The sequence below is a fragment of the Pseudopipra pipra genome, chromosome 18 (genome assembly GCF_036250125.1).
Source record: "Pseudopipra pipra isolate bDixPip1 chromosome 18, bDixPip1.hap1, whole genome shotgun sequence".
Taxonomy (NCBI): domain Eukaryota; kingdom Metazoa; phylum Chordata; class Aves; order Passeriformes; family Pipridae; genus Pseudopipra; species Pseudopipra pipra.
The window spans coordinates 4,081,027-4,106,860 of record NC_087566.1 but is presented as its reverse complement, the minus strand read 5'-3'; the positions used below and the strand labels follow the sequence as shown (position 1 = coordinate 4,106,860).

At 48.2% G+C, this 25,834-nt stretch overlaps 1 protein-coding gene across 5 annotated transcripts in view; it reads left to right on the top strand.

Moving 5' to 3' along the window:
* The window catches only part of PXN (paxillin), a 49,452-nt gene that overhangs the window by 18,718 nt on the left and 4,900 nt on the right, over positions 1-25,834 (top strand). For 3 of the 5 annotated variants that reach the window (XM_064675365.1, XM_064675363.1, XM_064675364.1), the window contains exons 2-14: positions 9,442-9,668; positions 10,158-10,273; positions 12,140-12,279; positions 12,631-12,832; positions 13,327-13,462; positions 17,653-18,702; positions 19,498-19,764; positions 20,280-20,705; positions 21,288-21,368; positions 23,497-23,667; positions 24,011-24,184; positions 24,739-24,820; positions 25,165-25,313. In XM_064675365.1, coding sequence (XP_064531435.1) covers positions 9,442-9,668; positions 10,158-10,273; positions 12,140-12,279; positions 12,631-12,832; positions 13,327-13,462; positions 17,653-18,702; positions 19,498-19,764; positions 20,280-20,705; positions 21,288-21,368; positions 23,497-23,667; positions 24,011-24,184; positions 24,739-24,820; positions 25,165-25,313 — 3,221 coding nt within the window. The remainder of the gene's footprint in view (positions 1-9,441; positions 9,669-10,157; positions 10,274-12,139; positions 12,280-12,630; positions 12,833-13,326; positions 13,463-17,652; positions 18,703-19,497; positions 19,765-20,279; positions 20,706-21,287; positions 21,369-23,496; positions 23,668-24,010; positions 24,185-24,738; positions 24,821-25,164; positions 25,314-25,834) is intronic. The other 2 variants (XM_064675366.1, XM_064675367.1) reach the window with 1 other exon arrangement.

Genomic DNA, 25,834 nt, shown 5'->3' with positions numbered 1-25,834 from the left:
TAATTTAGTGTTCAAGAGCTAAGTGGAAAAATTCTGGTCCTACAGAAAAATCTTTTGTGGTTCCTTCACACAGATTGGACTGTAGGCCAGAGAGCCCTGATTTGTTTCATCCAGGAAGCTGTGGTGACTCAATCTTTGAGGCACTTGCAGTCTCTCAGCCTGTGCTGTGTTACCTTTCTGCCAACTCGGTGATGTGAACAGAGCCAGCAGCTGAAGGACTTCCCAGCCTGTTGCATCAAAGATGACAAGAGGTGGATCCAAGGTTCTCACTCAAGGAATGGGGCTGTGATTCCCAGGGACTGCTGGTGTCAAGCTGCAGGCTGGTCAGCTGTTTTCCTACAGTGTTGCTGTGCCCTTGAGAGCCTGCTGGGTTACACAGGGACCTGCTGCCCCCACGTGATGCTGCCAGCGTTCCAGCACCCTCACCATGTGGACAAAACCACCACTGCTGAGGTTACAGGGCAGGTCTGAGTTTCACTGAAATGCTTGTGTTAATTTGAAAGGAAATGATGTGGCCAGTTCCAGAAAGGATCTTGTGGTGACCTTTATGGTTTTCTAGCACATACACAAATAGCCCTCTTGCCCTCAGAGGGACCTGATGGAAGGTCTGAGCTCACCTGATGGCTTCTGTTGGGTTTTTGTAGTGTTCAGAGTTGGCTCATCTTCGGAGTTTTATGGTCAGGTGGCTCTGTCAAAAGCTCACTCTCAAGCTCAGTGGCACATGAGAGAACACCAATGGGTACATAACATGTGCTGCCCTACTGACTGAGCCCTGGCACAGTTTTGGGGCTGGAAAGCCAAAATAAGATGTCAGTATAGGCTCAGGTGGAAGTGGCAGGTAATGGTGAGGGATGTCTCCAGAATCTAAGAGCATTTCAGTCTGTGGTATCTGCTGATTGCATCTTTTCAGGCTGCAGTTTTCCTGGTCTGCATCTGAGATGCAGATGAATTATGGGAATCAGACAGGAGGATGGGTGATTTCTTTCAACTAATGGCAGGATGGGCTGGATTTACGGTTTGTCTTGGCCTGAGTTTTGAAGGCGAAAGTAGAGCTTTTCCTATTTGAAGCAGAAGTTTTATTCACTTACTTGGACAATTCTGGCATTGGTCTTTTTAATACATTTTCTAAAAGCTGCTTAAGTCATGGAGTGGTTGGAGCTGTGCTTCCAAGAAACCTAATGAGTTTATCTAAAAAAACCAACAGCCCAGCAAACTTTTATTGGATTGGTAAGTTGAATTAGTTTAGAAAGCATCTGGTGATCAGCAGGGCAAGTTCCAGGAACAGCCTGGGGTTGCATGCTGGGGGGAGGAGGGACCCCATGGCCCTTCCCTTACACTGGCAGTGGGTGGTGGTGGCAGCTCTGCTGGAACTACAGCCAGAGGACTCCACGGGGTTGCATTTCACCCCCAAATGTGCAGTGAGTAGTTACTGATGAACAGTTACTGAACTTGCTTTACACAGGCTGCATTTGCACACTGTTACAGTCCCATGCTTGGGATGGTAGTAGTGCATGTTAGTTGTGACCAGCTCCTTGGCCACAAGCTCTGGAATAAACTCCCCAGCTTGGGTCTCAGTGGTTGGGACAGGAAGCCACAGTCCTTGCTCCAGCTGCTCGTGCAGACCACATCTCACACTGCAGTGTCTTGTCTTTGTTTAGACATTTGCTGATAGTGGTCAGAGCTGGTGCATGGGCTGCTGTACTGGGCAAAGCTGGCTGGTTTGGCTCTCCATATGGGAGTTATGGCACAGATGGGATTCACAGGGGCTGCCACTACTTGATTTGGAAAGCAGTTCTGTCTGTCACAGGATGAATTCTTGTCTAGTTTGTCTCTGCAACCTGGTGTAGCAAGGTATTACTGCTACTAGGTGGCTGCCTTTGCTGTTGAGCTGTTCTGAAGCACCCACATGACTTTGTAAATCAGTGCCACAAATGCAAACTTTTCCTTATTCTAAGGGGGTGCAGGTTTGGTTTCAAATTACAGAGAAGCTTCAAGAATTTCATGGATATTATCTTAATCAGAATTCACCATACCATGTATGAGTCTGGACATTCTCTTTATTAAGCAGTGACACATTTCTCATGATAATGAGAAAGGCTTCGAAAAAGCATCAGTACATTAAAGGAATAGCTGAGTGATTCTTTTTTTTTTTTGACCATGCAATCTGAACTTCCTCTGGGCAGGTGTAGGCAACGTGAACTAAAAATCCCAGTGGCTGCTCTGTACTGATACTCCAGCAGTTGTTAGGTCTCAAAAATGACTTTTGTGCCTTGAACTTTCCTGTATCTTAAATAACAATCAGTCCCTGCTTCACAAGAAGGCTGAGAGCTGTTACGTGTCCTGTATTCTAACCACCTTCTTGACATATTGGTTAAATTTTGGAAAACTTTTAAATGTCATCTCCTCAAAATGTTTTGGAATATAAGCCAAGCTATTTTGCATGCTTTCTATATATGTGAACTGGAGAACTTGAGGATTTTAAGAGCATCTGCTTGCACTTTGAATTTCTCTTGTCGCTTTTTGAATGTAGTTTTTGTATTTTATTGCTTTTGTAGTCTCTGATCCTTTTGCATTTAAAAGCATTGATTAGAATATAAAGCCTTAGGAACCTGTTAATAAATGTCTTTTACCTGGAAATCAATGCCTGCTTTCACCTGTTTGTTCATGGTTTTCCTATTTCTGATGATGTTCTTCCATTTTACTGAGAAAAGTCAAAACTGCTGTTAAAATGGGAATTCCTGCCATCAGTGTCGGTCTTTGGGGCTCCCCACACCTTCTGGAGTCAACCTCTAGGGCAGTGAAGTCCTACAGCAGGGCTCCAACAAGTCTTCTTGATGCAGCTCTTTCAAGGCACTGCAGATGTTTCTTTTGAAAGGCTGTTTAATAAGATAAATATACCCAGGCTCCCCATTCCTCTGCAGTTACTCACAATGTAAAACTGTCGTGCCAGGGATTGGGTTACCACCTCGAGCTGTCTCCCCATATGTGAGCTGGAGCTGCATTTACTCCTGAAGGTGGGGGAGAGAAGAATTTATTTGAACCTAATGAGATTTTAAAGTTTGGATTCAGGGATTTTGCAAAGAGGCTGCTCAGATGAGGCTGCAAGCTGAGAGTTCAGTTCTGGACATGCAATTCCCCTCATTCATTTAGGGGATAGCAAAATATCCAAATAGCAAATTTGGATTCAGCATCTTACAGGTGTGAAGAGAAAAAGGCTGGAGAATGGTTTGTGATTCTGCAAATGAGTGGTCTGCAACTTGTCTTACTCTGAGACGTTATCGTGTAAAGTCCATGTCCTCATTGAGAGCTGCCCTTATGGCTGTCTTGCTTCTTCTTTCCATTTGCCAGCCCTCTGGGAATCTTCTGCTGCCTAAACCAGGAAAACTTGTAGCAGTTCTACTTATTTGGATAAATAGAGGTGGGGGAAAGAACAGGGGAGGTGGAGACACCTGTTCTGTGCAGCTGCAGAAGGGGAAGCACTGTAGTCTGTGCTCAGACATCTCATCCCGATTTCCCATTGTGCTGTGTCTGGGCTGTCAGGGACATGTGGCACCAGAGATCTGGGGGAGATGGGACCCTGTGCCTGAATGCATTTGCTCTGTGTGGTGGCTGGATGAAAAATCCTGTCTCCAGTGTCACTCACTTCCCAGATGTCCCATGCAAGAAGCAGAGCTACAGGGAACATGCAGTTTGACGGATGCACAGATGTGGCTTTCAGCTGTTGCAAATGAAAGGCTGATATCTGAGGCATTTGAAGTGTCTTGCTTCAGTTATGCTTCCATTTCCTTCCCAGCAGTAGATGAGAAGTAGAAGAAAATTGACCACCATCCTTTTGATCTACTTACTATATTGATAATGCTGTGATTTGCTGTGTCAGCGGGGCTTAATAATCCTCAGTTCTTGAGAGAGATGAACTGCACGTGGAAATCTGAAGTTGTTTTCTCCTGGCAATAATGTTGTAGTCTTTGAGCTCAGTGAGGATGCTGTGTCTCTCTAGCCCTCACACAGGCTGGAGTTACCCTGGACACACAGGAGCAGATGTGAATTTGTGGATGCCTTGCAGTCTAGGTTTTTACAGAACTAATGCATAATGTTCTGCTTCACTGTGTCACCTTAATCCAAGAGCATTTTTGAGATGCACAGGAAGGGGAGAGTGAACAAAGTATGTTTCCATATGCATGGGAAGATACATCTAAATATATATATATCTTTTTCTGTTTAGTAACTTCATTTTTTTAAGGGGGCTGAGTGCAGCTAAGATTTCTAGAAAAGGGTGTTGATGCATCAGTACTGAGGGGCCCTGGTGTTACCCATTCCTGTTCCATACCTTAGAGCAGTGCTGAGATCCCCAGGCTGGTGTTACTGCTCTTTGTCAGGCAAACCTGGGATGTGGGAAGCTGAGGAATGTGCCCCTGGCTGCACACAGGCCGTTCCTGCTGGAGGATACTGCGTTTGCAGGACAGCGAGTGCTGACACGCAGCGATGGCAGCAGGAGCCTGCCTTGGAGCCCCTGGAATGCGTGAGCTGTTCCTTGGCCCACAGAGGTGTGGGCTGGGGAGATAGCGCAGGAATGTGCAGTCTATAACTTGGGAGATGATTGCCCTTTTCAGTCCAGCTTGAACTGGTAAATGGGGCTTATCCTGAGGGATTGTCCTGTTCTTCCACCTTGCTGATTTTCTTGGTAAAAGGGCTTTTCCTGAGCGGTTCATTGCATTGGGCATCAGCTTGAGAGTTCTTGTCCTGAGCTGTTGAAATGAGCAGCAGAGCTTTGGCAGATGCTGGGAACTCCCCTGAAGCAACACAGTTGGTATAAGGGTCTCTCATACATATCTAATGTAGGTGCAGAACTGTATGGGGGATTTGTAGACCAGAATGCCAAGGAGCTCATAGTTAATAATGATTTTTGGGAAAAGGGAGGGAAGGGAGAGAGAAGCAAACTAATGTCCCTGGACCTCCAGATGCCTTGTGCTTTATAGCAGTAAAGGTATCAAAAATGGTGTCATTCTTTAACTGTCCCTCCTCCACAGGAAAATTCATGTTGAAAAACCACTTGAATGCAAACACCAGTGTCCTCTCATACTGGGGAGGATGTGGTTTGAGTAGCCCTCAGGCCTGACTGTGATTTCAGTTGAGCATGTAATTTTTGGGTTGCCCAGTGGAGGGAGGAGGACTGTCCTTCTGTCTCATGTTTGCATGCAGCTTTATCAGGTGCTTGGCCAAGTTACCTGAGCCTGTGGAGGACCAGCTCTGAGATGCTCTTGTGCTGAGTTAGAGTTTTATCAGCTCTGTGACTGCTCCAGCATAGCCATGACGAGCAAGAGCAGCTGAGTTGGTGGTATTTTAGCAGGTTTTCCTTTTCATACCCCACTGGGCAGCACAATGCTAATGGAGTGGAAAATACAGGTTTCTGTATGCACAGCCCATGCCTGTGGGTAGGCTGAGCCCTACCAGGTCTTTGGAAACTGGACTGTGATTCTGCTCCATGCACACATCTGTGAGTTGACATTTTGTCTGTGGGTTGTGTTAGTAGCTTGCTGTAGGGGTGAGAGTGGAAGGAGGGGTGATCCTGTGGAGGAGCAATGGCTTGAAAATCTAGTATAACCGTGTCTGGCTTACTTTATTTCTGCAAAATTGCTAAATCTATCCTCTAGAGATAAATAAGTCTATGATATTTATCTTTGGGAGATCCTGCCTCCTAGAGCTGTGCCTGTAGCGTTGTAGAGAGTATTTGGGGCGGTGGTTAGAGCGGGTGAGGTCAGTGTGTGGTTGTTTGCAGAGCATTGGGCAGTAGCCCCGGGAGGCTGCAGCGTGTGAGATGCAGCTCCGTGGGGAGGTGCAGCACACGTGGCAGCAGCAGAAAGTTTGTGTGCCTGTAACGGGGACAGGTTCGCGGCTCTGCGGGGCTGAGCGAGTGAGGTGAAGGGAGTGCCAGAGTGGGCACTGCTGCGGGGTTTCCTTGCTCTGTCTGTGTGAGGATGTGGTGGTGCCCTCTCATGGATGGTGCCTGTGGGAACTGGCCTTAGGATGGTCCAGTCAGCTGCTTCCTACGGGTTGGGGGGGACTAAGTGGATGCTTAACACCTCCTGCAGCGCTGTCCCTCAGGAGTCACCTTGGGCAGGAACACTTCATTACCCAGCAAATCGATTGAGCCTTTAATATTTCTATTTAAGCATTTAATATTCCATTTAAGGAGCAGCTACTGTAGTGAACTCAGTGCTGTGACACGAGGTGCAACTGCACAAGGCACAGCATCCCTGTCACAGTTCATCAGGCTACAGCTGCTGGTCCCATTTGTGAGAGTGACACACCTTTTTTCCATTAATAAATCTCCCTTCTTTCCCACCATCTCTTATCTCACATTGTCTTCTGGTAGCGTTAAAAACTGCACAAATCCTAAATGAATGCACAGCGCTTTTGGACCTCTTGGGATGAGGTGCTGCGTGGCAAACAAAGCGTTAATCCCTTTGGTTGATTTTTTTTTTTTTTGGTTGGGTTTTGAATAATTGCCTCAAATCGCGCTCTGGACTGCAGGACTCCTTGGGTTGACCTCCAAGGGAGCGATTTGCAGCCCGTGCCTTCCCTCTGGCACGGCGATGCCCATGGGGCGGGATGGGCTCGGTGCCACCGCCGCTCTCCCCGGGGACGTTCTGCTGCCGGTGTTGGACCCTTTAAACGGGCGCAATTTCCCATTCCAGCAGAGCTTCAGGGACCTGTGGTTGCTGATGGGATTGGATCCGGAAACAGGAACAGAGAGGGACGCGAATGGGGAAGACCTTCCCTGTGTCGTGGCTGGGAGCTCGGAGGGAGCGGCTGGGGCGCAGGGAAGGGAGGACACAGGGTTTGCAGAACCTTGGGGCGAGCAACCACAAGGAGAGGTCCTTTTCCACCGGGAAAACGGTGTGTGAGCGCCTGTCCTGCCCTGGCTTGCGCCTTTCCTGCCCCGCCGGGTTGGGGTGGTGCCTTCGTGCAGCTGCTTCGGTATCAGTTGTAAAGTTGGAGTTTAGTTTGAGTAACCGAGTGATTCCTCTCCAGCCTTTTCTCCTCCCTCCGCTTCCCGTTCCTCGGCTCTGCCTTGTTTGCTCAAGTCAGGAAGGGGGAGGGTATGGGGGAAGTTAATCATTAATCTTAACTCCTTCGCAGCCATGGGGCTGAGTACTCCTGGTATTCCCAGACCAATCTTCCGCAGACTTGTAAAAGTAAACGGGTACGTGTAGCCGGGCTCACCCTGTGCCCTTAGCAAAGGGCAGTGGGTTTCTGTCCGATGGATCATCCAGCACAGCGCTGAGCCGAGCGGGGCAATTTTGAGGCGAGATAGTCACAGCTGCCTGCCCTGCAGTAAGGGCTGGAGAGTGGAAAAATGGTTTGGGTCCCCTCTGCAGGGCCAGAGGAGGCCAACACCCTCACGGGATTTTCACTTCCTGGTGGAGTTTGATTTGCCTTTGTCATTGGAGGGGAGAAACAAAAACCACTCCTTCTCGGCCAGCACTTCTCTGGGAGGTTGTGTGCATGAAACTTCCAGTCATAGGACCTGCCTGACTGTAGGAATTGCAGCTCATCGGCAGTTCCCTGGAGGTATGTGCCTTTCACTCTGGAATCCACCAGCTGTTCTTTTGCTTAAAAAGAAGATTCAGTTCATTTTCCCCCAGCTGCAGAATGCTTGTATCCTGTCAGAGAATCTGCTTCTGGGATATTTTGGCCCCTCTAGGAAGGTGCCTGTGATTTAAAAGACTTGGAACATATTTTTAACTAAATGAAAGGTGTATAGAATTAATTTAACACAGTATTTAATTTGCTAATGGCTGTATTCTGTTCTCTGAGTGCAGGACCGCCTTTTTTTTTTTTTTCTTTCGTGATGCTTTGGGTTTTGGTAGAGGGAATATAAAAGCAGCACCTTCCTCATCATCTAATGCTGTAATACTGTCCTCTTTTAATGTATTTTCTTGAAGGCTTGCTAAGTGCATTGGCTGCTGTGGTCTGCTGTGCTCAGGAGGTGGCTCAGGGCTGGCAGGTGCTGCCCTGGGAGCCGTGGGCAGCCATTAGGGAGAGCAGTTGCTCAGTTGCTATTCTGGTGCCACCAGATAATTCCAGGTCCTTGTGACCCCAGTGGGGGACACGGCGGGATGGCCACGCTCAGGGTGAGCCCTCACACCCCAGACCTGAGTGTGAGTCCCTGCTGTGTGCCTGCTGAGACTAAAGACAGCTGGGTCTGCACAGGGGGATCCAGGGGTTTCAGGGAGCCTCCCCTCCTGACTGTGCTGAAGTTGTGTTATTTTCTGGCTGAATTCCACATCTCCAAAGGGACCTGCCAGGTATGTCCTGATGCTCCTACAGGCGAGAGTGCGGGTGTCCCTGGTGAACCGACTGGTCTCTAACAGCCTTCACGAGGTGTGTCCAAGTGCTGCTGCCCCAGCGGAAAGCTGGGAATGCAGCCAGGGAGGCTTTCTTTAGAAAGTGAGCACAGCACAGACCTGCAGGCACTCGCTGGAGTTCCCCCTCCAGGGACTGCAGTGGGCTCTGCAGGGTGGGCTCACAGGTCAGAAGGTCCAACAGGTTGGGGTTTGCCTGTGAGTCACTGCAGAGGAGGGCAGGGTTGGGAATGGGCAGAGGATAGTTTGCATGGAGAAATGTGGAAAGCTGGGAATGCCTTTTTTATGCCTTGTCTCTGAGGGAGAGCATTTTTCAGCTTTAATTTTTCTGAGAAGTGCTAAGTGTATGACGTGGGTCCTCTACCTGGCACGAGTGACAGTGTTTTAGCTGGTGGAAGTTTTCCTGCTCTTCAGGAATTTGTGAGCAGTCTCCACCCAGCTAGTTGAGAATTGTTTCCAGGAGAAGAAATGGCGTTTACCTGGCAGCCTCTGGAAACGAGTTAACTGTTTGTATGATGTACTGAGAGGGACTTTTATTAGGAAAATGGAAGCATGTACTTCTGCTGCACCAGTGGACTGATCTGAACGTTTCGTGCTTCTTCCACTACCTTAGACTCTGGAGAAAACACCTCCTGAGATCTTGTTTCCTGCAGAAAGCAATGCCTGCGGCCACAGTAAATGACTCCATGATGATGTGGAGCCTGTAATTAGTCTGTGTCAATATCCTGTTGCGAGTAGATCTCCGGGCAGGTTTTGCCTGGCTTGCTCTTCTGCAGGGGGCAGTGAGACTATGGATCCCTGTTGTTGGGTGGTTTTCCAGTTCAGACAAAAATCTGGGACTGACACAGCTGTTCTGGCTGGTTTGTTACATCTTAGTGGTTTTTTGTAGTAGAAGTTTGATTAACTCATTCATTCCTGGGCAGCAGTAATGTTTTTCAGGGCATTTGGTAGATTACTCTAGTTGGAAAGTCTTCCCAAAAACCTTCTGATACAGATACTTTGAATGAGAAAAAGGAGACAAAGCTGTAGTCCAGGCTTTTACCATTTTGATTTTTCTGTTTTTGCTTTCCTGCAGACGCCTTACTGGCAGATCTGGAATCCACCACCTCACATATCTCCAAGCGACCAGTGTTTCTCACAGAGGAAACACCTTACTCCTATCCAACTGGAAACCACACGTACCAGGAGATTGCTGTGCCCCCTCCAGTGCCCCCACCACCTTCCAATGAGGCCCTGAATGGAACTGTGATCGACCCCTTAGACCAGTGGCAACCCAACACCCCCAAATACAGCCACCAGCAAGTAAGTGGATGTGGGAGGGTGCAATGCTTGGTTCGTGGGTGCAGTATCTCTCAAGAAAGTAAAGAGGAGGAATAGGAAGAAGCGACGATGAGTTTGGCTGTGAACAGAGGGGGAAAATGGGGAGAGGTGTGGGGTTTTATTAGAACTAACTGGCTGGAGCAAATGGCACAAAAGAACTTGAAACCCGTCGTCATTGTTTGACAAAATGGTGGCGTGATGAGATTAGTGTGAGTCATCTGCCTTGTAGCCTGTGGGAAGCAGACTGGGGGTTTCCAGCACGGAGCTGCGACTCATAGGCAAGTCTGAAGTAAGTGGAGAACAGTTGTTCCTGGTGTAGCTCATCTGATAAAGGCTGGCTTGACTAAAGAGCAGATTTTTTAGAAGTTCTGCTGGGCTTTGTTCTGCCCTATCCGTGTGTGGGTTTGCAATGCAGTAAGGTACATATTTGCTTTGTATTCTCTGTTTCCAATGCAAATCTCATTTCCACAGCCTCAGTCCCAGTCTCCTATATACAGCTCTAGTGCCAAAAGCTCCAGTGCCTCGATTCCTAAAGACGGGCTCAGCTCTCCTTCTCACCGTGCCAGTGAAGAGGAACACGTCTACAGGTATCTTGTCCCTGTTAAGAGATAAGCCTGACTCACAACTTGAGCCTGCTGTGGCTCAAGCTGCCTTCTATAAGTGGAAACAAGCACTGCTCCCTGTGTGTGTTAGGTTGCCTTGTGTCAGTTTTGATTACCTCTTTTGTAACACGCCACCTTAACCTTCATACTCACTTCAAAGGCTGACCTGGCCCTTTGGCTTGCTCAGCTGCAAGAGGTTAAGGATCCATCAGACAGCAGGATCTGGACTGTGTTGTGAAGGATATGATCCAGACACAAGTGACAAATCCATCCCCCTGTTAAACAGCACAAAAGTTCTTTGGGAGTTGGGTGGCCTTTGGGTCAGTTAAACCAGGGAACTCAGTACCTGTGCAGTGACTTGAATTTTCAGGTAAATTTGAACCTCTGACAATCTCTGTCTCAATAGGTGATTGATAGATAACAAGTTTGTACTCACAAAGGCAGCTGCTCTTACTCTGAGGGGTTAGAGGAGTATCCTGTGCAGTGGGACAGACCTTTCTGCTGACGTGGGGATGAGTGAGGAAGAGGCTGTCAGGACTTCATCCTGGACACCTTTTTACAGTCTGCAGACTGGTGTTTCTTTGGTGTCATGTTCTAACCATGCCAGCTCTTTCTGCTGAGCAGGAAGTTGCTTCTAACCAGAACTAACTCTGGGTAGAGGCAGGCCTAGCCAGGGATGGCCCAATGGAGGCATAATTGTAATTTTTTCAGACGACTGCATGCAATTAGCACAGAATGGAGGTAATTACAGCCATAAGTCCTCCTGTGCAAGGGTCTGGCATGGCTTGGTTCTGTTGTGAATTGTAGCTGGTGTGTGGGTTTGGGATGAAGTATGTTCTCCTCAGATTGCAGTTGTGGATTTTTCAGTCTGAAGAGAAGGATAATAAGTGCCCTTATGGAATTCATAATTGTCACTGGTGTTACAGGTGTCAGAGTCCTTAAACCTGTTAGATATTAACTTTCTGAGCGTAATGTGGTCCTGTGAATAAGGCAGAAGTTCCCATTTTCGGTTTGGAAAGTATCTTTTTGATAAAATAAGAACCTCTAGAGCATTAGAAATTGTTCCTTCATTTGTAAAATGAGGAGAAAAAAATTTCCCTGCCATGGACAATGGGAGGAAGAGTGTTACTACAGTGCAATTACTATAAAAATCACTGCATTGGTGCTAAGTTTTGCTTTGAAACACTTTGCAGTTCTGTGTGGTAAATGATATCACCCATATAAGATCATCTGTAATTGTAGCCAGCGTTTTATACACGCTTGTGTATCTCACACAGTAGAAAATATATCAAATTACTTTCTTATAAATTGATTAGAAGTCCCCAAATTAAAGCTTTGAGGACTTGAGTGTTGCAAGAGGTTATCACATAACCTCTTGCTTCTGAGTTTTTGCTGATAGCGTGAGGTTTGTACTTTGCCTCTCTCTCCAGTCTGTGCTAGCCCTGCATTCCCTCCCTTCAGGGAGGAGGGTTTTGCTGCTTGGTGTGGTGTCAGCAGAAACAAGTCATTTTCCTGTATGTGAGCTAATGGTTCTGCTGCTGTTCTGTGCATTTCGGATCTGCACACAGTTAACTCTTTCCTACAGGGCTGGGCAGCTCACAGTCCTAAAATAAGGCCCTGTCCATCAATGTTCCATCCAATATTTCTTCATGACTGACAACTGGAGATGTGACTAAGGAGTGGCTGTGTTTAGTCATGTCACAAAGCACACATCTTCCTTCCCCCAGAGCTAAAAGCATCAGCCTGAAGAGAGCACAGTACATGTGTAAACTTTGGGAACCTAATACGAGTTTCCCTCCATCCTTCTGCTGTATCTTGACACAGAAGTTTTCACATTCCCTTTATCTTTAGTTTCCCGAACAAGCAGAAGTCTGCGGAACCATCTCCCACCATGACCAGCTCCTCTCTGGGCAGCAACCTCTCAGAACTGGACAGACTCCTCCTGGAACTGAATGCTGTTCAGCATACACCTGCCACTGGCTTCTCAGCAGGTGAGGAATAGCAAGACATTTGGTGTGAGTGGGTACTTTTATTCTCAGAATAGTAGCCTGGTTTTTCCTTCCAATGTCCTTCCTGAGGGAGACCCCTCCAGCCCTTGATCAAAGGTTCCTTTAATATGGGTGAGGCACCCTGCTCAAAGCAAGGCCAACTTCAAAACTGGCTCTAACTAAAGTTTCAAAGTTAGATTAGGTTGCTCAGGCCCTTGCACTGTTAGGTTCTTAATATCCTCAAAGATGGATGTTCCACAAGATTTCTGAACAGTTTGTTGTTCTTGCCTGTGATTACCATGTATGTGTGGAACTGGGGCTCTGAAGGGCTCTTTTCTGCTCCCCTTTCTTCAGATGAAGCTGGCAGAAGCCCATCACTGCCCAGCATGGCTGGACCCCACTACGTTGTCCCAGAGAACAGCAGCTCTGGGGGAGGGAAGGCTGCACCCCCGACAAAGGAAAAGCCAAAGCGAAACGGTGCCCGTGGGATCGAAGACGTGCGTCCCAGTGTGGAGAGCCTGCTGGATGAGCTGGAGAGCTCCGTGCCAAGTCCAGTGTGAGTAATGTTTTGCTGGTTGCAGGCTTGGATGGGGTGGGATGGCTCCTGTGGGATTGGTGACTGTAGTGTAGGGGCAGCTGCTGCAGGAGAGCAAGGGATGGAAGACGGGCTATGTCTAAAGTCAGAAATAAAGTGGGCACATGAAGATGCTGCTGCTGCTCTGTTACCTACTCCTGGGTGAAAAAATGCATAAGTCATGGGTGAGAGGTGGATTGTTCAAACTCAGCTGACCACAAATGCCCACTGTCTGACAAAAGGAGTGTTCAGTCATGGTCTGTGTCTTGGTGGTGTGTGTGTGCACGTGAGACTGGGCAGAGGCAGGGCCTGCTTGTGTTGGAGAGGTTGGGGGAGGGCTGGCTGGGGTGGGCCATGCTGAGGAAACTCCTCATTCTCTGCTTGCTCAGGGGAGCAGTGGGACTTCCAGTCTAGGAGTGCCCTCCCAGGTTAAACGCACTCTTTTTAAATTTTATTTTATTTTTTTCCCCTCCCAGGCCTGCCATCACTGTGAGCCAGGGTGAGGTGAGCAGCCCCCAGCGGGTCACGGCCAGTCAGCAGCAGACCCGCATTTCTGCTTCCTCAGCTACACGAGAACTGGATGAGCTGATGGCATCTCTCTCTGACTTTAAGGTACCCTGTCAGGACACCTTAATACATCTGTCCCTCCCCACCCCTAGTCCCTCTTGCCTGTTAGCCACATCTGCTGACCTTGTTTGGTCTCCAGAATGCCCTCTTTACCTCTCACACTTGCCCTGAGAAACTTCCTGTGGTGTATTTGTGCTTTCTGAGTGCTGCTGTAGGTGTTCTTGACTGCTATAAATTCTCATCACTGGCAGGATAAGACAGTTCTGGGATCTGTTTTTCCTTCAGTTCTGCAGTTTGTCTCTTTGCCAGAGATAATGAGCTTTGTTACTGCTCGGTACAGGGTGAATTATTTTGCTGTGCTAAAACTTAATGAGAAGGAGGGGGCATGGGACACCACTCTGCTTACTGACAGAGAACAGGCCCTTCTGTTCTGTGGGATGACCCTCCTCTCTGGAGTGTGTTCACCCTGATGTGCTTTCCCTGAGAAGGATCTTCCAGGCATGTGATGTGAGCGCTGAAGCCTTTGCATCAGAGAGCTGGAGATTTCAAAGGTTTTATCTTAGAACAAACCCTGTTATTCACCTCAAAATGGGATTAAAGTTTGAGCCTCTTGTGGGGGCAGAGGATGGCAAATATCATTCAGAATCTTGTTTGGAAATTAAACTATTGTATTAGAAAAGAAGTGCTATTTCAGTCACAAGTAGCACATAAAAGTCCCATAATAGCATAATTCCAGGATTAACTTGCCTATGGTCCTCTTGAAACATGAGGCACTTGGCACTTGGATAACTTGTTCTTCATTCATATAGTTATGTTACCATTCCTGTACTAGATGATTAACTGTGGAGGTTATTTCATGAGACTTCATTTACCCATAATCATAGCAAAATGAAAAATATTTTCTCACTTTCTACTTTCAACTGTTTTGCTTGTAGCCTTACTAACTATCAACTTGAATTTGTTCTGAGAGTGGTGGAAAAAGCAAATATACTAGATATTCTCTTTGTTAGATTTGCCTTTCTTACATACACAGGCAAGTCTGCTTTCTAATCCTAAGAAAGTCCCTAACTTTCTGTTTTATCCTCATATGGAAGATTCTGCCAGTAGTTGGTGTTTCTTGTTTGTGCTGAGCTCCATCCCCTCCTAGATGACTTTAGGTGGGGCAGCCAGGGCTGAGATGTTTTGTGAGGAGAGGTAGAGGGGACATTCAGTGACAGCTTTGCTGTTCTTTCTGTGCCCTTTGGGTTCCATGGAGGTCCATACAATACCCAGAGCTCTGACCAAGTGTGTGAGTTCAGAACCCAGCAGTGAACACACACGCCCTGAGGGGCTTGGCTTGCCTTGTGCTTGCTGGAATTGAACTCAGTCTGCCGTTTCTGGCACATGCACTTAATTTTGTGAGAATCTGGGAGTTACTCACTGTTTTCTCTAGACTTAGTGTAGTGTGTATTCAGTCAATTGCAAATATTGACACCTTAGTGTTGCCTTTTTTCTCCATATTAGGTCCTAGGGTGTAGTGCAGGGTATCCACAAGCATTTGTTCAGCCTGGTTGAAACACTGCAGTGTTGTGAAGCTGGAGAGAATTCACACTTGTGCTGCTGGCATTCCCTGCCCTGCCCCTTGCATGTGCTCTGGGAGCTGAGCACAGGGGCATGCTGCTTTTATCAGGGCTCAGAAAACAAGCTCAGGGTGTGGCTGCTGCCACCAGCCTTTGCTCCCAGGTGAGCTCTTGGTAACTGAGAATGACCTTGCCCAGCACAGGTGTTTTCCTGGCAAGATACAAGGAGGGGACATTTTTAAGTGTGGGTGTTCCAATACTTTGCAGTCTTGAATCTCCAGTAAAACCTGTGTGACAGAGACGAGCTGCTTTCTGTAATACTGCCTGCCTTCCTGGCTTGGTTTCTGGTTGACCTCTGAGAGCAAACTGAAATGTTGAAAGATTTTAAGATTTCGGCTTTACAAACACAGCAGTCATATTTTTGTGAGGCATTGAGATCATCTGTGTCTGAACATTCTTCCTGGAGCACAAATAACATGGTTTCTGTGATCATTTTCCTTTTGTTAATGATGTCATTGACTCTTTTTGAGTTATTTTCCTTTTTTTCTGTCCTCCACATTGCTTCATTTTCCCTTCAGTCCTTTTTGTTTGGTTATACCTCCTCTATTTGTGCCAGCTAGTGGTGTTAACTTGTCTGTAAAAATGTATTCTGGTCTGTGCCAGTGTTTGAATACAGGGGAGAGAAGTGAAGTTTTTCCAAAGGTGAAGGATGAAAGGCTACTGTTCGAGTACCAGACCTATGTGTGATTGCAGGAAATAGGACAGAAGACCTAAGTATGGTGTGAAATGAGTTGGAGTTGGTTGTTGGTACAACTAGAAGTTGCAGTAGGTGGGCATGAAGGAGTGGAGGGCACTGGTGCTTGATTTCCCTGGTACTCCAGAGTAAGAGGTGCAGTTGCAGGCTGATACATCACCCTTTTATCATCTTTTGCTCACTTTAATGAGTTGCTCATTCTTTTTGCTTACAGAGTCCATTTGATTTTGGTTATCTAGCTCATCAGTCAGCAGGCACTGAGATCACTTAATGCACTTGTTTTTTCACCCTCTGCCATTTCTCTGTAATGTGATGCCTGCTTACTGCATAGCTGGATGCTGGTAGTTAACTATTCTGTTACTGTTGGGTGCTTACCCATTGCTCTTTATTCTGGAACTAATATGGTTTTGATACATTGGAAATACTGACTTCTGAGTGAAATGTTAGTCTTGCCTTGAAAATTACTGACTTCGTTAGGAAGTCTGGAAGCTGTGAACCAGCATCAAACCAGGTAACTTGTACAGGTGCATCCAGCTTAGGCAGAATACTGGGAAATTACCTCTTTTTTTACTGAATGGTGGGCCTTGCTGTGCTACTCAGGGAGAAGAGCAGTCTGAAATGAATTTTGGTCTCCTGTTGCTCTTCCCTTTCTGGGCAGTGCTGTTGTGACTTTGCTAATATGTGTGTGTGTGTGTGCCAGCTCCTGGCCCCTCAGGATGGCAGCAGCTTAGGGCAGCTCAAGGTTATGACTCTTCCATCTACTGACAGGTTTTATGTATGTTGTGGTTAATTTTATCCTTTTATTCATGATAAACATCTTAGAAAGGTAAGTAGAGACTGAGATACCATACATGAGGCTTAGGAAGTTATGTGCCCTGCTACCTCTGACTTGAGGCTTCTTTGGAAAATATGACTAGGAATCAGCGCAGGTCTGGATAGCTCTTGGATTTGGAAATCCTTTGTGGATACATTTTTAAAACAGAAGGCTCAGCGTTGGTCTTAGGTTGACCTGCTGTGTGAGCTTGTCCAAGCCACTGTTCTGATTTTCCCTTTTTAAGAAAAAAGGAGTAATACCAGTTTGTCTCCTAGAGTTTAGCCAGGAACCACTGGAAATGGGGAAAGGACCCATAATCTTTTGTTTTCAAAAGACCCTGTAAGTCAAGGAGAACCAAACCCACTGCATTAGTTGCTCTTCTTAGAGTGTATTTTGGATCAGAATTAATACTGATTTTATTACAATGTCAATGTGGAGACTTTGGCCTGAGGGAATGATGTTAATCTGCCACCTAAGCAATGCTCACAAGGGCATGGAGTGACTGACAGACTCATATAGATTCAGTGTGTGCCATGTCCAAGGTGAGATTAGTGATGTGAATAGAACAAAGCCCATGTCATCTGCTCTTGCTGTGAATGCCCTGAAGCTTTGTTTTCACTGCCACGAACTCAGCCAACTGGAGCATTTTATTAGTGTATCAAGAAGAAAATGTCATGCTTTGTTCTCTTCATTGATTGAGGGTTTTTTCAGCTTTGAAATATAAAATTTACATGTCTGTCTGTTAATAAGTTGAAAAAGTGACCTTTCCTCGCAGCCCAGACATTCCTGGGTTTGTGTCTGGCTTCCCGGTGGCCGTGACGTGCCCCGTCACAGCTGCAGGTGAACACGTGAGCTGTCACTCAGGAGGAGGCACAGGAAAAGGATCTCGGTGGCTGCAGGACTCATGTGAAGATCAGTACAATGTCATACTGGTTCTGCTCTTTGCTATCTCACTTTCTTTCCTTACTCCTGGAAGTAAGGCTTTGGATCAACATGGCTTTTTGATTTGGAAGTTGATTGTTAAAATGCTTAATTCTTTGCTTTTTTTTTCCCCTTCTCCTTACATCTGTCTTTTTCTCTCCTTATTCCTTCTGTCTCCTTTTTGCAGACTAGTTCCACTATGTCTCTGATTTCTGAACCCTCCCTAGAACCAGTTCCCAGCTCAGCAAATGCAGACTCCAGCGAGACCCCTCCCAGTTTAACAGTGCTGCCCCATTCCAAACACCCTTCTGCAACTCACAGTGGGGACTGGACGGTGCCACCATGTTCCCCCTCAGCAGAAGTCTGCGCTGAGGGAGGCAGTGACACTGCAGTGCTGGCTGTTCCAGGGCATCCTGCTGCCCCTCCACCTGTGCCCCGTTTGACACAAGCAGTCCCTGTGCCCCCACCACGCAGCTCTTCTGGTTGTGCTACTCGTGGGGAGCAGGTGACTTCTGCAGGCTTGGCTCAGCTGAGCAGAAAGCCTGACTTTTCTAGAAACTCCTCCCAGGCTCTACCAGCTTCCAGTGTGGAGCTTCTCTGTAGACCTGCTGATGTGGAGGCACGAGGCCTGGACTATGATTTGGCAAAAGAGACTGAGAAGGAGCAGAGAACTGACCCCAAAATCTCAAGTATATCCATTTCAAATGCTTCAAATGGTCAGGGGAAGGGGCAGGTACCCAAAGAGCTGGATCAGCAGGGAGCATTGATGGACAAGTCAGCCCTTTCCTCCCTGGGCAGAAGTGTGGAAACAGCTTTAGATGAGCTGTGGGCCCTGGAGCTGCCTGCACACACACCAGAGATACATGCAAAGAATGACAGCGTTTTGGATTCTGTTTATGAACCCTCTGTTGTTGCCCTGGATCGGTGGGATGTCTTCCCAGACACTAAAAGCCAGTTGGGCTTTGTAGTGGAGCAAGGACAGGAGGTAAAAGCTGAAGTGCCTCGTGAAACCAAGGTAGATAATGGTCCTGATCTGGGCAAGAAGAGGCAGGGCAGGGACAGAACTCCTAGGAAGGCAGGTACTGCTAACATGAACAAAGCCAGAGGAGACCAGGACAAAGAGCAGTTCAGAAGCTCTGCAGCCGCTCCGGAATCTCCTGAAAACTTTGGGAAAGCTGAATGGGATCTGCCATGTGTCTCCAAACCACCCATTGAGAGGATTTCTGCATCAGGCCAGGCAGGCACTGAGTGAATGTAGGAGTAGGACAAGTCCTAGCTAGGACTGTTCTGCCAGCACACTAACACTGTGTGTGTGGAGCGAGTGTGCCCGGGCTCACCCACACTAACAGCATGGAGCTCTGAGCAGGGGCACTGCAGCTGCATGGCATGGAGCTTTGGAACCCTCGGCTTTGTCTTGTGCTCTCTCCTGCATGTCACTCAGCAGCACAGAACACAGCAGTCTGTAGGGATTTCCTCATGAAACGGACTCTTATTCCCTTGCTGGGGTGAGGTTCAGTCCTTACAGACCTCTGAAAAGTAGCGAGGGCTGTTTCATGGCACTGGAGGATGTTCCTGATTGGGATGGCAGCTCCTCTGCTGGCCTTTTTAGGTCCCATTACTGGAGCTGTTGGTGTTTCTTCCCGTGCTGGAAGCACACTTTGTTCACCAAGAGCCTTGTGTCTGTCAAGGGCAAACACAAAGAGCCTGCTCTGTGCCCTTGTGATGCTGAGGTTTCTGTAATGCTCAGTGGAGTGGTCATGCTGCACCTCCTATCTTGGCTTCCCTCTGGTTAATCTTTCCCTTCCTTTTCTAGACAGTTATTTTTGGCCGCTGTGATTATCCTTACAGGGTTTTTCCTTGCACTGAGTCACTGTTCTGGGCTGTGCCAAGAGGAATTTTGGCATTGTGGAATAAATGTCATCACTCTTCCTGCTCACAATTGTCACTGATGTCTTTGAGTTTGTGCTGTTGCATCTTGGGGCTTGCTGTGACATTGCTCTTCTCTGCTGATACTTTCACCTTTGTCATTTAGATTAAATCTTTAATCAAGAGGACGAAAGAGACTGCGAATGTGCATCCAATGTCTCGGGACCTCTCTCCAAGGCGTAAGCTAGGTCCTGCCATATTCCACAAGACTGAGTCCCAAGATCGCTTGATTGAAGAGCTGCAGGACAGACTGGGCATCGCTGAGCAGGAACAGGAGGAATGGCAGAGCCAGGATGCCTGGCTGACAGAGGGGGTCATTGTCACTGCCAGACCCCGGGGGGAAGAGCAGAGTGGTGGACAGCAAGTAGAGAAGGTAGAAAGCGGGGACGTGTGCTGGGAAATCCCAGCATGTCCCTCTGCCCAGATAGCATTGTGTGGTGGTGCAGATTAAGTTTGAGTATCCTAAGGCACTTGAAATGAAGGACTAACTCTTTCTGTTCACCCTTCTCTGGCCTGAGAAGGAAAGCAGCATGTGGTTCTAGTTCTGGGTGTTTAAGAATTAGAGTGGGATCTGAGGGAGCTGGTGATAGTATCTGTTTATGCAGCCTGCTGCTATCACATGCCGAATGTCTCTGTGGGGATTATTTTTAAATCCACACTGGGAAGCCTGTCATAGAGGGGGGTTTTTTTTTTTGCTCAGTGCTGTACCTGTGCAGGACATTTTGGGGGTAAGATGATGCTCTTCCTTGAGCTATACACCACATTTTCTAATCCCCTTTTCTCTTCTTGCTGCTTTTCTCCCTTAGATAAACATACTGATAACAGCCAATTCCTTGTTGGTTCCTCTTTGGATTTATTCACCTTTCTTCTTCCTCCGTGTCTTTCTAGGTGGTTTTTCCTCCAGAATCCCCACTCCTCCCAAGGAGGACAGTCTCTGTTTCAGCCTCTTCCCAGCTCCAGCCTTCCAAAGAAGCTGCAAAGACAGTCCCTGCTAATGCTGCTCCCTCTCATGTCTCTGGCCCTGGACCTCTCCTCCCACTTCCACCTCAGCCTTCCCATGTGCCATCTACCCCGGCTCCTAGTCCAGTCTCTTCCTCTTCCTTCAGCTTGGCTCCCCAGCCTCTCTTCCAGTGGGGAAGTTCTGATGATGATTATCATGAGGTTTCTGTTGTGGGCACCCCTCCTTCTGAGGATCCCAGGCATTCCTGTTCTCCCCAGACCTGGACCCCAAGCAGCAAGACAGTTGTTTCTGTTGGCTGTCAGACTGAAGATGAAGCTTTCTTCCCAGAAATGCAGACAGGCTTCTCTCCCCTGGTTTGTGTTTTTAGCACTGTTTTCCAATCCAACTACTGCTTGTAACTTGATAGCTCAGTAGATAACAGTGTTCAGGTAAGGGCTGGTATGAACTGCTGGCTAGGAGAGAGGATTTATGGACAAGCCCAGCTGTAGCATTGCAAAGTACATGTCTGTGCAATAGGCTGCTGGGGTGTGTGGGTCATGTCTGTCCTGACAGTCACTTTGTGCAGCAGGGACTCCATTTCCCTCTGGGATTAAGAAGGTAACTCTGAAACACAACCTGCAGCTCTCCCTGCCATAATCTCTCTTGAAGTGGGGAGAGTAAAAGATGGCAAAATCTCCATACTGGAAGGAGCAGATCAACAGTCCTTCCTGTATTTGCCTGTTTAGACAGGTGTCCACAGTGTGAGTGGATGTAGGGAGGAGATGGCATGCTTAAGATCTGTGTTCTGCATCTCCTGTCAGGGAAGGGCTGTGGCTCTGTGGTGGGGGGGAGTTTTAATGTATACAAGCAGTGCAGTGTTAGTGTGCAGGCAGCTTTCTCAAGCAACGAGCAAGGAAAGGAAACCCTTCTGCATCTTGAACTGTTGTACTTTCCAGGTGACCTCTGCTCCTCCCCTTGTCCCCAGTGCCAATCTGCTGGCTGCTCCTGCACCCCTGGGCCACCCCACCCCTGGCAAGGCAGGACCTCCTTTTGTTTCCTCAGCATGGTGTGCTTTTCTGGGCAGTGTGTGCTGGGATCTGCTCCTGCAGCTCCCAGTGCATTAATGTGGATAATATCCTGTAGTGCATGGTTTGCTGCTCATAGAGCTCCTCACTGAACTTGAGTGATGGCAGATCTCATGGGTGAAGGGTGGGAATTTGAAGGGCCTTTGCATGATGAATTTATGTGGATGCTGTGCTGAGTGTCCCCTGTAAACTGCAGGAGGTGGAAACAAACCTCCTTCAGGTGGGGGCTCCTCTGTGAGCTGTCAAGGAGGCTGGGTCACCAGACCAGGTAGACATTGAGGTGTGCTCAGGTGGTTGTGCCTGCACTGGGTCAGCTGTGGCTGGCAGGAGTGTGTGGTTCCTGAGGTCAAGGGTGAAGTGCTCTGTTGCTACATGTTGAATTCATCTCATCTCCTTTCTCTTTGGATGGAATTTATCACCTGTGCGTGGCATGTGTTCCTGCCCTGCCTGGTGGCTACAAACCCCTGTTTAGAGTGAGAAGAGGTACGATCCTCTCAATCCTCCTTTTCCTTCTGCTGTGCTGTGCAGGAAGCTCTGGCTTTATCCTGGGGCTCTGGTTGGTCTTTGTCTCCAAAGGCTTGTTGTCTCCTTGCAGTGCTGTGCTTTGGACTGTCACTGTAACAGTTTGGTAGCAATTGTCTGCTCTGTGGAGGAAGGTTTGTTTTAGGCTCAGGACACTGGGGTGTGATGGGGCTGCTCTGTGCTGCTGGACTAGGAGAGTTTGCAAGTTATGGAATGGCTGGGAGGAGAGAGGAGGGGAAAAGCTGTGTGTCAGGCTCCGTTGGGAGTCATTGCTGCATGCGAGGCAAGGCTGAGGAGTGTGTGAATGTGTGTGTAAAAAAAGCTGAATTTATGTATGTCATGAGAATTTTTATACAAAGGAGCAGAAAGCAGGATTTGTCACTGAGTAAACTAATCGACTGCAAGGACAAGCAGCTGCAGGACAGGGAATAGAGCTCCTCCTGTGGCTGGAAGGGCACATTCCACTACAGCTCTGAGCACTTCAGTATGTCCCTGCTCCTCTGGCTGTGCTGGCAGCACACTGGTGGGTTGTACACAAGTGTAGATTTTATGTCTGTTTTAATTTATTCTCTTAGTAAAAGAAGATGTACTCCAGACCAGCATCTCAGGGAGGGACTTCTTTGGGTGTCTCTAAACCTGACAGTAGCTGTGGCAGTGCAAAGTCAGCTAAAATAATCTCTCTTTCCTTATAGTGGTTTGTCTGCAAAGGGTGCTGTGGTGGCCAAGGAGAACATATGCTTTGTTTATAAGTTGTGAGCCTCAGTAAAACATTTCTCTCTCTCCTCTGGGAAGCCTTTCCAAGCTGTGTGTGCTGTGGTGGTGTGAGTTTCAGAAAAGGCCTCTGAGACAAGTATCTGACTCCCCTTCCCTCCACCTGGTGCATTTCCAGGTCTGACATTAGATGTGGCAGCCCTGTCTGCTGGGGATGCACTGCCCTCTCTGTAGGTTAACAGCAGGCAACTGCAAGGCAGTTGTTTCCTTCCTCCTTCCACTTGCTTGGCTCAGGCATGGGATGAGAGCAACCCGAGGGGCCAAGGGGACTTGACAAACAGATATGCAGAAGGTGGGGAGAAGGGGGAAGATTTTCCAGCTGAAAGGGGGGGTGAGATGAGGAAGAGGAGAGCATCTCTATCAGAGAGGAGACAGAACTGACAGCAGCAGCATAGAAATGGAGAGAGGTCAAGGGGAAGGGGCCCTCTGGATGGCGTCTGCTTTGTCAGCTGGCCAGGAACTGATGAGGTAAAGGGAGATTTTTGGCAGAGGGTTAGAGAGCACTGTACTGACTGCCTGGGATGTGCTGGTGACTTCTGCTGTATGTGCAGTGAAGGAAAATCAAATCCTCCGTGCACAGCTCTGCTGTTACACATCCCAGGGTCTCTGCATGTCTCTGCATGGGCAGAATACATGTGTGTACTCTATTCTGGCCCTCAGTCTTCAGAGACCTGACTCCTGGAAACCCCCTGTGTGTCTCTGCAAAGGGGCCACTGGCAGCAACAGCAGGCATTTATCTGGTAAAGCACAGCAGAACTCACAGCCTTTTGTTTTCTCTTCCCTGCAGTTCATGGCACAGGGGAAAGCCGGGAGCAGCTCCCCTCCATCCACAGCCTCCAAGCCTGGCAGTCAGCTGGACACCATGCTGGGAAGTCTCCAGTCCGACCTGAACAAACTGGGTGTAGCTACAGTTGCCAAAGGTGTCTGTGGAGCCTGCAAGAAGCCGATTGCTGGGCAGGTGAGTGGAAGGTGCTGTCTCATTGCTGAACCTTGGGCTGCAGCTGGGAGTAATGGGAGGGCTGTTTCGTGAGGCTGAAGAGACTGGAGATGCTGGAGAAACTGAAGTACTCTATTTATCCACTGGCTAGGTACGCTGTAAGCTCCTCCAGTGACCTCTACCCTGCCCCTGAGGGACTGCCCTCTCCTGAGATGATAGGTAATTCAGTTTTCATGCTACCCCAGTCCAGGGCTCACTTGAGTAGTAGAACTTGTCATTCTTGCTGATCTCCAGCTGGTAGCTTGTCATGTGGTCTAGGGGAGAGGGAGGTAGAGTTGTTCTTCATGATTTGTCTTCCCAACAGGTAGTTACAGCCATGGGGAAAACCTGGCACCCTGAGCACTTCGTCTGCACCCACTGCCAGGAGGAGATCGGGTCGCGGAACTTCTTTGAGCGGGATGGGCAGCCCTACTGCGAGAAGGACTACCACAACCTCTTCTCCCCTCGCTGCTACTACTGCAACGGGCCCATCCTTGATGTGAGTTCCTTGGGGGATTCAGGGTGCTGGCAAGGTGCTGCAGGGCCTGGGTGTTAAAAACTCCGCCCATGTGTCCTGGGTGGAAGATTTTGTTTTGGGATTTCCATGTTTCCTTTGTCCTTGCTCTGAAAGGGAAACAACTTGGCCCAGTCAAATTCTTACACCAGTGAGAGGAGATAGTCCCTCTTGCCTTTTGTGAAGTTCCTTCAGAACCTCACATTGCTCCATCATTCTGATTCCTCAGCATTTGTGTGTTGGTAGCCTGTGGTAACAGGCACCAGTGCTAGTCCTGAGGGCTGGACGGGGCCCTGTGTAAGGGAGGAGGCAGTGCCTAAGATCCTTTTAGGGTAAAAAAAGTGTGCAGTGGGGAGAGCCTGAACGAGCCAGAGGCAGGGGCAAATTGACTCAGCTCTCTAAAGGACAGCCTATTTTAATGCTTGCTCTTGTCAGCACCAACATTAATGTCTTCTCCCCTCCCTCCAGCCCCCCCCTACTCACCTCCAAGTTGAAACCATCATTTAAATGACTTGCACTTTGTGTCTTCTCCTGAACAGAAAGTGGTGACGGCTTTGGACAGGACATGGCACCCTGAACACTTTTTCTGTGCCCAGTGTGGAGCTTTCTTTGGACCTGAAGGTACTGCTGGTTTATGCAAGGAGAAAACAATCTCCTCCCTAAAATACAGAGAAGGGTGTAAGGCAGAGCTGCTGCTGGGGGACAGTCTGAGGGGACAGGGGAACTATTGGAGTTCCAAGGGCTACAGCTGTTTGTGGGGGAAGAATGCTACCAGTAATCATCTCTTCTCCCCAGAGAGGAAGAGTATGCATGTGCTGGGATGGGAAGGGAACAGAACAAGGACCCTGCTGTGTGTGTTAGCAGGGGGAGGGATGATCCCACCCACACAGGTTATCCCACACAGCTTGTCTGGCCATAGGTGAAGATCAGGAGCTGATCCCTTTGCCTCTCCTCTCCTTTGGCAGGATTTCATGAGAAGGATGGCAAAGCCTATTGCCGCAAGGACTACTTTGACATGTTTGCTCCCAAGTGTGGAGGCTGTGCCCGGGCTATCCTGGAAAACTACATCTCTGCCTTGAACACCCTGTGGCACCCCGAGTGCTTTGTCTGTCGGGTGAGAAACCCAAGGTCCTTTGCACGACCCCTCTCTTTTCCACCCTGCAGGCATCTGGTCCCATATCGGGAAAAGGCGTCTCTGGGGCAGTGAAGGGCAGCCAGTCCCACAAGATAAAAACATGTCAGCAACCAAACACCTTCTTGTTCCTCTGCCTGTTTACGTTGAACTTGCGAGCTGCCTTTCTGTTCCCAACTGCAATTATGGGCTTCTGCAGCAGCTCACAGATAAACAGAGACATTTTCTGTGACCTTTAAATAATTATAAGCTAAGCTTCTCTCTGAGCACTTGCCTCAGCACTCAGATTTTGAGAATCTTCCTCCCATGCTCCATCTGACAATGTAAACTAATGAGGCTGACCTTGTTCAGACAAACATGCAAGTCAGTGAAATAGTGGCAGGCTCCATACAACAGGCATAAGAAACAGGAATACTGCAGATTAAATGCTTGGCACTCTTTCAGAGAGCATTGCAAATATTAACTCTTAAAGGCCCCAAGAGATGAGCCAAATCAACCAGTGC